The sequence below is a fragment of the Anser cygnoides genome, chromosome 8 (assembly GCF_040182565.1).
Source record: "Anser cygnoides isolate HZ-2024a breed goose chromosome 8, Taihu_goose_T2T_genome, whole genome shotgun sequence".
NCBI classification, from domain to species: domain Eukaryota; kingdom Metazoa; phylum Chordata; class Aves; order Anseriformes; family Anatidae; genus Anser; species Anser cygnoides.
Genome location: NC_089880.1, coordinates 23,287,133 through 23,302,355, shown reverse-complemented (window position 1 = coordinate 23,302,355; position 15,223 = coordinate 23,287,133). Strand labels below are relative to the sequence as shown.

General features: G+C 46.2%; 1 protein-coding gene across 7 annotated transcripts in view; it reads right to left on the bottom strand.

Annotated features, from left to right (window-relative positions):
* The window catches only part of RNF220 (ring finger protein 220), a 195,490-nt gene that overhangs the window by 21,563 nt on the left and 158,704 nt on the right, over positions 1-15,223 (bottom strand). For all 7 annotated transcript variants that reach the window (XM_067001752.1, XM_067001754.1, XM_067001750.1 and 4 more), the window contains 4 exons: positions 10,016-10,112; positions 8,896-8,982; positions 7,142-7,197; positions 5,390-5,468 (listed from right to left, as the gene is read on the bottom strand). In XM_067001752.1, coding sequence (XP_066857853.1) covers positions 5,390-5,468; positions 7,142-7,197; positions 8,896-8,982; positions 10,016-10,112 — 319 coding nt within the window. The remainder of the gene's footprint in view (positions 1-5,389; positions 5,469-7,141; positions 7,198-8,895; positions 8,983-10,015; positions 10,113-15,223) is intronic.

The following is a 15,223-nucleotide window of genomic DNA, read 5'->3' as shown; positions in this document are numbered from 1 at the left end:
TAGCAGACACTTCAGCTTTAAAATATTACAGACAAACTACAGAAAGATGTCGAATACATGTCTATAAAGAACTCCATCAAGGCATGAGAATTAGACCAAATCTCTGGACCCAGCTGGGACCCCAGTCTGAGCTCTTACCATTAGCCTGCCTCGCTGGGCTTTGTTAACCACTAGCCTGTGGTGAGCTGCGACAGAATTTCAGCTGGAACAGTTGCAATAAAGTTTGTGACCATCACCGGCATACCCAGTTTCTACGGAACAGTTAAAAGGGGGAGCAGAATCAAGAAACCCAGCCCAGCTCTCCACCGCCACAGCCTGAACACCCAACCTGGAGGATGATGTAATGTGAATGTCTCACTTCGTAAAAAAACCTCAACATCTGCCCATGCACTCTTCCAACTGTGACCACCGGTACATATTGCATTCTGCTGAATTAGTGAAAGGAAGAACTCAAACCTAAAAAATACATAGTAAATCTAGTCACGAGCCCTGAGACACAAGCAGCGTTCAGCCCGGCAGTGCCTCCTCGGCCTGGCTTCAACAACCCCAAGCTTCAGTTCAGCTTGCTGGACCTTGTCTCAGGTTTGCACGGGCTGGTCTCAGACCAGACCCTCCAGCTGCAGATCCTCACCAGCAGCATCACGTTCGCCCTTGGAGCACAAAGGGCTAGGTCATTTAATGACTCCAAGTAATTTTTTAATTTTATCCTCGCTCTACGATTTTCTTGTCTACCACCAAAGCCTATTAATGGTGTGACATTACAGCGAAGGGCTGGGAATGCTTATCCTCTGGCGTGAATGCACAACGGCTTCTGTTTCCCCGTGACATAGTGGCTTAAGCATGGCTCCTTCCCTTTGAGGCCTGAGCTAATCCTCTGGCTTCACGCTGGAGCAGAGGCTCCAGTCTCAACCCATCTCCCCAGGAGCAGAGACCCTGAGACCCAGACCTCACCTACTGCTCTCACACGTTTCACTCTTTGCACAAGGAATCCACCCTTAAACTAATTTTAAGTGATGCTTCCTCACACGATCCTGCACCAGCACTCCTCTGGAGCCAATGCTTTCCAAATAGCTGCTTTGGAAAGAGGTGTGGGAGGGAGGGTGGGGGGAGAGAAGACGAGAAAAATAGAACAAACAATTGCTTTTTGTCTCCCAGACCCTCTTTTTAACCCAACAAGCATCTCATCCAATGAAGCATGATGAGCATGAAGTGTTATATAAAGAAGATAATTATAAAGGGATTTAATGCTTGGCAGGCTCGCATCGCAAGGTTTATGGCAGAGGTAGCATACTCACTTAAACAGCCGTGCGTCCGGGTTTGCTATTATGCGGGCAGTGCTGCTGGGGCCAAGCGGAATCAGAAACAAGATTTGTTTTACGGAAAAAATAAAGAGTGCAGCCCCCTTCCCACTGAGGATGGCAGCTCCAGTCCCACCTCCTTCCAGTTCTGTCCCATCCCTGATTAATGATGTTGTCTGCCTGATTTATGACCCACCCCAACAGATTAGAGTTTCCCTCTTCAACCTCCTCCCCTCCTGCCAACCCCCCCCCCTCAGAAGGCACAGCCACACTTCACTGGAAATATTAGAGAATTATTAAATAAACATTCATACGTCATGTCTCTTCCCATACTGAGCTCATCGTAGTCAACGCTCAGCGGCCGGGCCCTGTTTGCTTTGGGGCTGACACCAAACAGCTGGAGTGATTCATGGAGAGGCTGGCTACAATGCTCTGTGTCATATATCATGCTCGCAGCGCTCCCTGCCCCGGCGGAGATAAACTGATCAACCACAACGGGCTGGAATGAATTTATGACAACACAAAATTGAGGAAAACAAATGGGAGGTGACCCAGTGGGCCACTAACCCAGACTCTTTCGCTGGCCTGCAATCTAGTCTGGTGGCAGAAAGCAAAATTGAACATTGGCACTCTGAATTAAGATGCTGGCTTTTAACCCCGGGGAACCTCAGCTTCAAAATGGCGCCAGCGCCCCTGCGGGCAGCACCTCAGAGGGAGGAGGGAGGAAGACTTGTGCGGGGAAGGTGCTCTGGTGGCCCTGAGCGTGCAGCCAGGCTTCAGCTGGGCACGGTGTTCGTGGAGGAGTCGGGGCAGGGGTCTGGGCAATTAGGGACAGGCCGCCCTCGCCGAGCGAAGCTGCATCTCACGTCGAGATGAGGAAGTTTTCAGCAGCTGAGCTCTGCCCATCTGCTGAGGGCCCCTGCCACCACCTCCACAGCCTTCAGCACCCCGTGGTGCCCAGGCACCTGATGTCGGCATGGACACACAAGATTAGCTGAGGAGAGCTGGGCCCAGCACCAGGCCTCTCCTTACCTGTGGCTGCCACCTGAAGTTAAAACCTAACACAGATGAGGTCAATGGCAAGAAACCCACCTGAGCTATCAAAGACCTGTCAGGGCAGGGGGAGCTGAGCCCCATCTGGTCATTTGGCAGGCCAGACACTTCCAAGAAAACCAGGGTTTAGACTGAAGTAACTTGCAAAGAATTTCAGCTGCATGCCGTAAGGAGAATGGCTTGCTGTACAGTACTAATGAATTAAAACCAAACAAAACACAAACATATCGTTCTCCTCACTTAGGCTTATTTTTGGAAGAGGGAAGGGGGAGGGAACAGCATTCTTACGAGGTAAGGATCAATACACAGACCGCTGCTGACTCTATTAGCCACTGCTCTGAAGGGAGAGCACAGCTGACCCAGGTGGTAAACCACGTGCTTCTGAACATTTTCAAAAATGCTAATCAGCTGCTACGCAGGGCTTAACATGCCAATCAATAACGTTGAGATTTAAAAGCAAAAATTGAAGTTTCAAACAATGGTGTAAAGTGATGCTGCCAAAAACTTCCTGCAAGCGCCACCCAAAACAAGAAAAATGAAACCAATTTAGCTCCAGATTAAGAAACAGGAACTAGAGATGAATCAATTTAGCCTGTTGGGCTGGGTCGCCATATATCATGGCTCAGCAGTAGAGTGGGAAACAGCCAGACAGTATGAAACCCTTCCCCCTCCTTTTCTGTAGGCTTCTAGCTCTGATCCCTGTTATCAATTAATTTAACAGAACCCCTCTACACCGACAAGCACACAGAGCATTCAGACTCCTTAAATGGCAGGACAGAAACTATTTATCACACGCGAATCCCAAAGGAAAGAAGGAAAAAAATAGCAGTTAGGAATTCTCCACCTGAAACACCATCTTGCTTTCCGAACCTTGGTGAAATAAAGGCCCTTAAAATAAAAAGCTCTCCCTGCTACTTTAAAAAAAAAAAATCAGCGTTATTGGAAAGGCTCAGCAAGACACTAAGGCTCTTCCTGTAATTTCTATCGGGTTTTGCTGACCTTTAACACCTTTTGCGGCACTGAAGCTTCAGCAGGGCAAGGTTATTGTGGAACAAGGCATGTGCACATACACACGTGCGTGCACATGTGCAAACACACACACACTCCTCCACTTCACAGCAGAGTTGGCAAGAGTGTTGTTTGGAAAGGACTCTGGGATCCTTCAAAAGGTGCTAGCTAAAGCCTCTTTGATCAGATTATTAAAGCTATGTCAATTTTATCACTTGAGCTCAAGTGTTCTGGAAAATGTCAAATCCTTTCAGCTCCTGCAGTTTAAAGATTTTCAATAGGAGTGGATCTGGGAGGGTGGAGGGCCACTGGCCTGACAGGCAGGAGGCCCAAAGGGAAGCCAAGCAGTGGCTGAGACAAAAGCTGACAGATCGGGGCAGAAGGGATGCATGTATCCTCAAGACCCTGCCACCAGGACACATGCAGCAGCTGGCTCACTCTAAGGACAAAGCTGCTTCTGCACCAACCTTTGTGCTCTCCAGCTCTGTAGTCTGCGGCCAAAGTCTGCTCGCTGAGAAGTATCAAACGGCAGACAGCCCACATTTGGGACATGCCAATAAAACGTCTTGTAAAAGCAAAGTACCGAGACCACAAAGCAGTCTTAAAGTTTCCTCTGCAGCAGGGAGTCTCCTCAGTTAACCCCTGACTGTGAACAAACACTTTGCCAGGCTGCCTGAACCCTCTGATACCCTGCAGCCTACAAGGGGCACAATCTCTTGCATCAGGACCAGTGACAGGAAAAGAACAAATGACATTAACAAAATAACCTTCTGTAAAGTCAGCTTAATTTCACTATGAGATTTTTCCCCGTCCCAAATTATCAGTGTACCTCACCCCCCAAAATGTAAATGCCCCTTGCTTAAACCCCACGTTTTTTCATCACTTCCACCTCATTCAAGCTGTTTTGCCTCTCACTTGATCGTGGGGCAACATTTTATTTTGGGCACTATTGACTCAAGAAATCCCATAATATAACACAGTCCATGACAACAGTGAAGAGCCTGTAGTTGTGTGCTTGGATTGTCCAAAGTTGCCTGAGCAGGAAGTCTGTCAAGCAGCTTGTAGAAGGAGGCTGAGGAGAGAGGTTGTTACTCAAGCACACAGTGCAGATAAAAACATTTTTTTTTCTATCCCAAGCTAGGCTGCAGGATATCCAGCTAGCAGAAAAGAGAAAGGAAAGGAGAAGAAGAGGAGCACCTGCATTATCGAACATTCAATCACTGAGACTCAAAGCGTGTAATTCAACTGGAAGGGCTGCAGGTAGAACAAACTCAGGAACTGAGACATATTTTCACGAGCAACCATACAGAGATGCAATATGCATCTTAAGGGAAATGAAATTCTCTCAGTGAGGCTCCTGACAAGTTATGGGACTGCTGGGATCCCCCTTGCTGGAGAGATGGAGGGTGGAACAAGCAAGTACCATGGAAAAGACAGAACAGAGACAATGTGAAGGATTCCTCACAAAAGCTGAGATAACTGATAGTCGATTCTCCAGCAAAAGCAGAAGCAGGATTCCATGGATACATTGATAGCAGAAACCTTGCAGGAAGAATCAAAAAGTCTAAGTACAGCCTGACAAGCTAATTGCTTTTGTCAGGTTAAACTAGGTTTGAATCTTTATCTCCTGTCCAAAGCCTCAGCTCTAATCTGCACTGTTAGGCACCGTACAACATACGAAAACCCACCACACCTAACATATGGTGGGAAGCACGGATATATCTATTTACACAGATTAAAAGTTTACAGTGGAGAAGCCATTTGGAAGCTGCTCTTAATCCCTGGTCACTGGGTACCTGCCCATGCAGATATCTGTGGGAAAATTCCCCACTGGCCCTGTGTGAACATAGCAATGATAAGTCAGGACAACAACAGCTCAGAGATGAGGCTTCACGTTAGAGCAAAGCTTCCCCTCACTGATAAAAGCTTCAAACATGCCTGCCCTCAGGCTAGCACTGCTGGGAATGCCCCATGGCATCCTATGGTTCTTAAACCAAGAAAAAAATCAAAGCTATCCACTTGACACTCACTTTTCAATGTCACTGTTCTTACAGGTCTTCTGCATGGTCTCCTGTTTACTGCTTTCACCATTACTCGTTGAGGGCATTTCTGTTGGGGGAAAAACAGACGAATTAGTAACAGAACATTTGATCACTGAGATGAAACAGTCCCAGCGAGTTACAGTTTCAGAAGCAGAGGACCCCACAGAGTCAGTTTCATGTCACTTCTTGGAAAGAGAGAAGACCAATACGACCCATCTCTGTCTGGCAGGGAGACCCCCATCTGGACAGCATAATTCTAAGATTTGGGGCTGAGGATACAATACCCAACCTCTCTTCACTTCATACTGACTGACCCTTGCAGGTGTGTCAGCTGCTTAAGCCAGGATTTAAATCAGAAAGGTTTGATGCAGCTGCCACAAAGTGTTCTTCCAGAAAGGTGGGTATGGAGCAAACTTATCCAGCCCAAACCCTGCTCTCAGCTTCTCCCTTTTTCCAAGACCTTTCGGACACAGACAGGGAGAAAAATATATATGCCAGGTAACTAGTACGACAGAACAGTCTGCTCATAGCTCTACTCTTTAGCAGCAGTCCCATGGCTCCTCCCAACACTGGAGGGGATGTGAGCCTTCAGCAAAGATAACAGTCAGAAATGAGCCAGATGAAAAGTCCTGGGGCCAGCCTCTGGGCTGCAGGTTCAGCACCACTGCCTCATGTAAAAGGTATGAAGGAAAGAGAGCTCATAGCGAGCGCCATGAGGGCTGCTTCCTCATCACTGCTGTCGCTGTAGTTACTGAAGCTGAACACACCTACAAGCAAGTGCTCCTACATCACAGAAAACAGATGTGATTGCCTACCCCACAGAAGGAAATGCCTGCAATAGATATCCTATGTTCCTCATTTAATCATCATGCCCTTGGCAAAACTGGTTCTACCCACCCCCCTTCCACTGGCAGTCAGTTACGTCTTGTAGATACTTTAAAGGCTGGGAATCAAATGCCCAAAGCATTACAGTAACAGAACAGGGAACAGAATCATTGGGACAAGCCTCTTCAGGTCGCTGAGCTTCAGTTCCCTTCCTGAGGGAGCTAGAACAGCACTGCCCAGCTCTGGAAATGGATTTGGCATCTACAGCTGGAAAGCGCCAGGTTTTATTATTCTCATAGTTCCACTGGGTTGCTGTTTACATTTCCAGTGCTATTGGCATTAAATAAAACAAAGCAACAGTTGAATGGGTTTAACCCCCACTCCCCAATTAATTCTACAAGCTTTCAAATAATTTGAATTACAAATAACATGAATTATTTCACATTTACTTGTTTGCTCAGAAGTCTCTACTACAGGTCATGAGGTAGGATAAATCCCAGAGCCTCTAGCATCCCCTTTTAAAGAAAGGAAGATGATAAAGCAACTGGGAAAAAAAAAATCAACAGGTACCTACATAGTTTAAACCCCCAGCAGCTGAACAACATTACATAGTCAAGCTCTGATGGCTCCCTCTGTGATACAGTAGTTTGTCTTTTAGTGACAAGCAAGTCAATCCAACCCCTATCTCTATCACTGTAGCACTTAAAATTGCATTTTTGGGATCTCCCCCAGATCCATCCACTGACTATAGTTAGCTGTGCTATAAATTTACAAAAAAGATAATGTGACAGTACGTACATATGTATTTGCTGGTACTGCACAAGAGCATTTGTAACTATAATTACTGGCCATCAGAAGATATGAAATACCCGCTCTCCTGTAGAATACAGAATAATTTACATATTTAATACTCACCATCGCTGGCCCATTTAGAAAACTCCGGTGTTATTCGAGTACTGGGTGTGCCACCACTAAAAGAGAAAAAGACAGAATGCTGAAGGTTAAATATGAAGATCTTGCTGCTTGGGAAAAGCCAGCCCTTCCACCCCCTAATCCACACACATCTCTCCCAGTACTTCTAATCACCAGTCTAGGCATCAAATGTGAGCAGTTGGCCTGCTGCAGGAGGCGTTTGTGTGCTAGTCTGCATCTCCACCAGTGACCTCCCAACCTGCTCTTCTAGCTGTGGCCTCTGCTGAATCACACAGGGGTTGTGATGCTGACTGAAGGCTTAGGATTCAAATAACACCTGTGACACAAGGATCATTCCTGAATACACAACTTCAAAGATGAAAACCTTACCGGCAAACAGAAATCCTCCACATTCCATTAGCTTCTTGCTTTAGGAGTAACTGTATGCCACCATAGGTCCCATCTTTTCCATTTTCTCATTTGAAGAACACCAGTATTGAAGTGCAGACCACTCCTAACCTTGTCCACTCCCTTGCAAGCCAGTAACAGAGGCAGTAACAGAAAGGAACTTTCCCAGCAGCCTGCATACTAGTGGCCATATAACATTTCGGCTCTATGAGCTGTGACAGTTGCAATCAAAATGTAACGTAGGCTTACGCTTCAGGACATCAGCTAACCTACTGCATTTCTACAGAAAGCTGCCAGAATTTCAAAGCGCTTTTACAAGAAACATCACGAGTCCAGAAGATGTTCAAGCACTTTGTGCAAACAGCAAAAAAAAAGTCTTAGGTCCAATCACACAAAGGAACTAGGTCTCCTGGCCTCATGTCCTCCGTTGTCTCACTAAGCATTAGGTGTCCACAGCAGATATCCTCCTGCTACAATACCCCTTTCTTAACTGTGAAGGAGCTTTAGCATTTTTGAGGCACTGCCTATGGACTAACACTGTTAGCAAAGTATTGAATGGATCAATGGTTTGGATCCAGAGTGGCAAATACACATTTCTATGGAGTGGAACCTAATTTTGAACTAGTGTTTGTGACAGGCTAAGCAGTAAGAAAACTTCATTTCACTGCTCTATCAATCACTTCAACCTTGACCTCATAGGATCACTTGGTGAAAGAGATAGAGGGGTAATTTAAGCCCTGTTTTATGCAGGGCAGAGGGCTTAGAAAGCAATCCTAGCTCCCTGTTAAGACTCATTTTATTTGCCTGAAATGCTTCCCCAAGTGCACTGAATGCTGTCTGCCTACATTCTCCACAAATGTTAGTGGCCAGAGCACATATCCTGTCCAGACCTGCATGCAGGATTAGTTTGTGTACCTTGCAACACTAACGTGATGCAATGAAATCATACTCTAGGTGCCAGACTCCTGATGCACTGAACAAGACTCAGATCTTGTTCACGTGGCATCACGTTACACTACTACTACTACTGAAAGGATACTTCTCATCATGAAGCATGATGATGCACGAAGCCCTGGTACAGCAGTTTCCCCATGGCCAGAATTTACCTCCTGTCCAGCACTTTTCAGGGAGAAAACAGCAGTGGCTGGGTGGTGTGGTGGCTAGGGTGAGGGCGAGTGTGCAGCTAGGCTTTATGAGGCTGCGTGGGTAGAGATGGAGACCCACCCATTACACTTGCTTCTTTGCAAGTCTCCCTCATCATGACCTTTGCATTCAAGTGAATGGATACCTTCTGCTAATCAAGATTCCCCAAATGTAATGAAAGCAAATTCAAAAGGCACAGCACTTACTTTAAAACAGCACCTCGGAGCGCCTCCCTCTCTTTGGCTTCACCTGGCTCTTCCCCAGTGCAAGGGATAACGTCTGCCTCTGTGTACCTGAGCACAAGCGGTTAAGGAACATACAGCCTTGCTGCAGACAGTGGAAGGCCTTCTAAGGTGGTTAGGACACAGAACAGATTCATACCAACTGGAAACAGATATGTCAAAAGAAGAGGTGCTGGCATCCATTTGGATGGATTTAGATTCTGGATAAAAGTTTTGTTTTAGGTGAAAAGATACAGTCAAGTCCTTAGACAACAACATGATGCTGCAGCCTCTTAGAAGAGAAAAACAATTCCTCAAGCTCTGCAAGTGTAATTTGCACAACTCCATTATTTCTGTTAGGGGTACAGAAATTTTCTACTGGATAAGGCTTCGGGCTTCAGTGTTAAAGGCTGGTAGAGATCTCAACACAATCTGATTTTACAGCTACACATTCCCTCTCATCACAGCTAAGTCAATGTCTGCCTAATATCCTTGCAGGAATTCCTCCTCGATAGCTACACAGCTGCTGTAGGGCAGAATTCATAAAGCTGTGTCTGAAGAGTCTAGCTCCTAGACGGAGAAGTTCCAGAAAACTGCCCTTAATGCCAGTTCTGCACATGAAGTGTCTAATGAAAGGAATAAAAACCTCAGTCTCTCAGTTACAGTGGCAGGTGAATAATGCTTGAAATATTTACTGCACAAAGCCCCTGAAATCAAGTGGGTGGCTTGGAAAATAAACTAAATTCCTACCCACAGAGCAGGAAAAGCTATCTGTATGGAAGAATTTTGGATGGAGAAAAGAGATTGGTAATGAGTATTGCTTATGAAATAGACATTAGAGGAAAAAGTAACTTTGATCTCCTGCAATGTCTCATACAGACTTCACCAACTGGGTCTGAATTTGTGCTGCATTAACAGAAGGCTCTCAAAGGGAGCAACTGGGAATCCCCATTAGTTCAAATAACACGGTACCTGGGGCAGGTGGTGCCATTTCCAGTACAGCTGGACACATTGTCCAACACTACCCAGAGCAGCACTGTATGAGAGGTAGCTGAAGGTGCACCTCTAGGTTCCCTCTCAGTAAGAGCCTTTCAAAAAACGATACTGTGGTTTCCCGTATTCAAGTGTGTCGTCCCCATCCACATCCAGGTCAGCGTCGCTGTCTGGATTCTCCTTGCCACTGCACATGATAAACCCAGAACCTGGAAAAAAAAAAAACACAGAATATGTGGGTGAGCAACTGAACTGGAGACCAAGTGAAGGGGCTCTCCTGAGGACAGCAGGACAGCACCAGTCTGCAGGCCGCCCTTTACTCTGAACATGCTCACAAAAGGTACCATCTCCAAGGCCCACACAAAGACTATTTTCTGAAGACTGCACAGAAAACACAGGTATGCTAACTTGATAGAATTTATGCTCTAAAATGCCCCTCAACATTGGACGTTGAAAAATATTCTCGACCCTTTGCTCTCCACACAAGTTATCTGTAAGTTGAAGGCACTACAAGCTTTTTCACTCAAAGTCAGAAAAAGAATTGAAGCAAAATAGAGAAGGCTGATTTTTCGTAGAAGCGGTTAACACAAAAGCTACACTATTAGTATGTAAAAGAAGGCCACGGGGACGATCTGAATTAGTCCTTACTTCAGATGCAGAGGGCAGGCAGAGGCTAAGATACAATCAGAAATACCATTAAAAAAACCCCTCAGACTTGACTTTGTTTTAAAACCATTGAAAATGTTTAAGAAAAGCAAACCAGTTTTTAAGATCAGGCTGCACAATGATTAACAGTCCCTTACAAACACTTCTTATGTGAACAAATTCCAGTGCAAGTCAACAGGAGGCCTGCACTTCTAACAAGGGCGGATCAGGTACGGGTCCAGTCACAACTCCAGCGGTAAGCAAGAGCAAACAGTTCCACCCAAGACTGAACTGTGCAATATGTGCCACTTTCTAACAATATATAAATTTATTTTGGTTCTCACACACGTTGTTTACTGTGTTATTACCAACTGTAATCGGATTTCCTTTAACTGAATCCGAGTGCGAGCACCTACAGAGATGAACCTTCACTTGGTATTTACTTCCCAATATTTAGTAATAGAAGGGGAACACTTATACTTACTCTTTATGTGATTTAACATGGGATGTACTTTCTCCCATAAGACTGAAAATTAAGCAAAAATCTCCTGAATCTGAGGGTGGTGCAAGGTCCTCATTTGCAATTCAATTCTGTTTAGGGACATAACCTATGTAGACAAAAACTTGCTCACTCTGGCTGCCTCTAGTATACTCCTTCACTTCGCATCCCACTCTCCGGACAGCGGACTTGGACAGACAGAGGGCACCTGCTGGAGTGTGAAGGACCTGGCACATCCAGACAGCTGGTGACCTAAATCTGTGGCCAGAACAGGGAGCACATCCCACCTGCAAACACTCAATGAGAAAGGCAGAGGAAGCCCTAACTTTGGTAGATTTCTGCACTGCGAACCTGGTTCTAAGTGCAGAAGACAGTAGTCTTCAGTTAGTGCAGGAATACTGAATACAAGGTGCACAGCTGAAGAAAGAGGATGTTCCCAGGCCTTAGGAGCGGTGGCTGAGCTTGTTCTCCGCACTGGGCTCCCACCAGCACGCTTACACAACCTCGCACTGTCAGCAGCGGACTTGTACTTTCCCAGCCCAGAGAAGCGAGCTGTATTTCTAACAGTCTGCATCTGTGCAGAGAGCACGGCAAGGCGAAGGTCTGATTTCCAAGGACACCACGCAGACAGAGCACTTTACTGGCGCTCTCTAGGAAGGGATGCTCTCACTGATTCATTAAGCCCCCAATAAAATTTGTTTATATGGATTTGATATTTCTCTTCCCTGAATATAAAGAAGGTCCTTAACGAGTGATAACCGCAGCATGACAACGATTTTAAGACTAACCTTTCCTAGAAGCATAAACCGCCTTTTCCTTCGAAGTAATTGCCAGCCTTACTTTTCAGCAGAGGTTAACACAACTAGCATTGACAATGCAGCAGCCACCCTCTGTGTCAGGTAGCAGAGGAGCCGTGCTCGCAGGGCAGTGGCAGCGGGGCAGCCTTCTTCCAGAGCCCTCGCGAGCCTGCTGGCCGCACACGGCCGGCCAACATATGTCATGAGCTGCCTTCTCTTGCTGCGATGGCTCATCCAGTAAATCTCAAAGCCTTCAGTTCATCACAACGTTTGGGAGAAGATTTAGAGTACTAAGAGAGACCTGTCAAAGAAGCTGGATAGTCTTTCAAAGCCGCCTGAGAAGTCGCAGGGGGCGCCGGGGTGGTAATTTACAGGCCTGGCATTTAACCTGCTGTAACACCATCCCCTGCACCTGGCATTACTTTAGCCCATCACTTCTCAAAGGCCATAAACTTTGGACACACAGGTCTTCATTTTTCTTGTGTAGCTGTGGGAAACACAAATCATGCAAAGCTGGAGCTGTGACTTGGCCAGTCCCAGAGGTGATCTGAATGTTAGCCAGACAATGAACACTTGGAGCCCGGTGGGAGGAAGGGGGTCCAAAAGGCTGAATGTAAATGGGACTGCTCCCTGCGTGCGTCTCCCTGCAAGAATGCCAAGCACTCAGAAATCAGGCATCTTTCCATCAATTTCGTTCCCAAGTGTCCCAAGCCAACTAGTGGTTTATGGTTAGAGCTTAAGAAAAGATGACCTGCTTACTGCGACACAATTTACAAATATTACGGCACCTTGCCTTCAGAATCCCAGTGTCCTTGCTCTCAAAATCTTCGTACTTAAGAAAATCCCTTATGAGTCTGTAACAGTAATACTCCACAGACCTTTTGCTGAATCTAGCTCTGAAACAGAAATGACTGCATTCCCACAGGGTACCATCCCTCCTGCCCAACACAGGCAGGTACAGGGGAAGGGTTTGGGCAGTACACGCTACGATGACAGATACACACTGGGATATTCTGATACAGTACTTCCATCAGAGAGGAGCGCATAACAGAGAAGTTCACAGGTTAAGATGAGCTGCAGGAAAAGGGCAAATTTTCTTTTCTGATCAGACAGGGACTCCTAGGCCAGGGCCTAAGGAAGTCACAATAAGGTGATCCAACACTTATCTTTATATCAAATACAGACTTTTTTTTGAACATCACCCCAAGTGCAATTCACTGCAACATGATAAAAAAAACTGATCCAGGAACTGTATGCTAAACAAAGTAACCTCTGTGTACCAAGAGACTTTGAACATAAGCTGTGCTATTGGTTTTACGACTTTAGAGGCTGCTTAAAAAAAAAGGAAAAGATATTCACCAAATATGATTCCAACGTGAATTAAAGGTCTGTAAGCCCCAGTACGGCCACCGCATGCAAGAGAACATGAAAGAAGAGAATGCCAAGCTCAGTTCAACATCACCTGTATGAGGGCTGGTGGCAGGCTGTTCGTTCTTACACCATCACCGAAAGCAGGGATGGGTTTTGAGGCCAGTTCCAAGGGGCAGGGGTTTGGTGCCACAGTTTCAACCTGACCCTCCTTGTCTGACTTCCTGGGGTTGCTTCCATGCACAAAGCCAGTGAAAACACCCACGCAGCTGTTCAAATATTTGACGTCTGAACTGCTTGACATTATTCATTCATCTCAGGCTCATTCAAACCAGATTTCTGGACAAGTGCTGTTATAAATGGATTAAGAGGGCCACTAAATGCAAGGAAGGCCTGATAGGATCACACCTGCTTCTCACTAACTGAGCTCAAGTGTAAGGAGGGCTCAGAACTTCAGCTCATGCCGGCAGCTCTACAGCACCATCCAGGAGCGAGGAAAATGCAAAATAGAGCATGGAGAGTGTCAAAGAATAAAACAGCCTTTGTGACGGCATTATTTCAGACTCACCAGAGGAGAATGGGAGCTTCCAGAAGACCCTCTAGCACCACACACGGGTGATTTGCAATTCAGCAGCATGCTCTGGGTTCCTCGGCAGGGCTCAGCTTCTGAAGGACGCGCAGTAATTCACTGCCATCCGCAGCGCTGCCTAGAGCAGACCTCTAAAACCAATGCCGCTATCCAGAGGTCAATGCTCAGGACTAGAACTTTATCCCAACGTGTTAATAAAGTGAAATCTGACAACTGAATGTTAAGTTGTAAGCTTGACCTAGGAATTCACAGGAGATGCGATCCTGAGGCTGTTATTCATAGAAGCAACTGCGAATCTTACACAGAGTCACCTAAGGCCTAAAGAACACAATTCCACATGTGAATTTGAAAATACTACTTTCAGATTAAAACAAAAATGCAAATTCTCCCATAGCTTTCATTTCCTTGTTGAAAGAGCTTTTTTTTTTTTTCTTGCTGTGCATTTGGTAGGAGGCAACCGCTTTTCATAGGCTGCCAGCCCCGATACAATTAGCCTCCTGATGCGAAAGCAGCACAATTCTCTGACAGTCTTAATCCCTGCTGCCTCCTTAAGGTCCAGACAAACAGGAGTGAGCAGGCAGGTCAGACGCTGGGGCCATTAAGCAGAGAAAAAACAAAGTTACAGCTCTGTCTCCAATCCCCATTGCTCTTGCAGCTAGGTGCTCTGACAAGCAATTCCAGCACTGGTATTGAGTGGCACCTCTATAAACCCTGTGACAGTTTGGGAGACAAACTCCCCCATCAATCAGAATGTACCTATCAAGATCACTTACCTACAGCGCCCGCCACCCTCCAGCACTGTGTACACAGCTTTGCTTGGGCTGGCCTCGGAGCAGTCCGCCTGAGCTCTGACTCAAGTCAGTTTCTGAAAATTTTACGTACTCTACACAAGCAAGAGGGTTTCTCAAACAGAGAAGCTGAGCTCTGAAAAACAGAAAAAATTCCCATGCCTCTTCACCACCACCAGGCTGCAGACACCCACAGGCTACAGGAGTCAGCTGAGCTTGAAGGAGACAGGGAAACGCTTCCCACTTCCTTCCATGCACAGATTAATAATGGCTGCAGATAAATCTCACCTGAAATCCTTTTCTTCCCCTTTGCGCTAAGTTTTCAGAGCGCTTTGCTTTCTCCTAAGCTGTCCCCTACGCATAAGCATCCTCTCTGACCTCTGCACTGCTTCTCAAATCTCGCCTCCTTTGTGCAATCCCCCAGCTGACAGGCCATCTCAACACATCTTCAGTGAATGGCAGCTCAAGCTAAGATCGAGAGTCATTAACGTGATATATAAGCAGATTCACAGAACAGAACAGAGAAAAGGGCCTCGCATTGAAGTCCCTCCTTTTCTCCATCACGCTCGGCAGCAGATGGTCAAAGTGACAACATATGCTGCTTCAGGTGTTGGCAGCACTGCTGGCTCTCGCG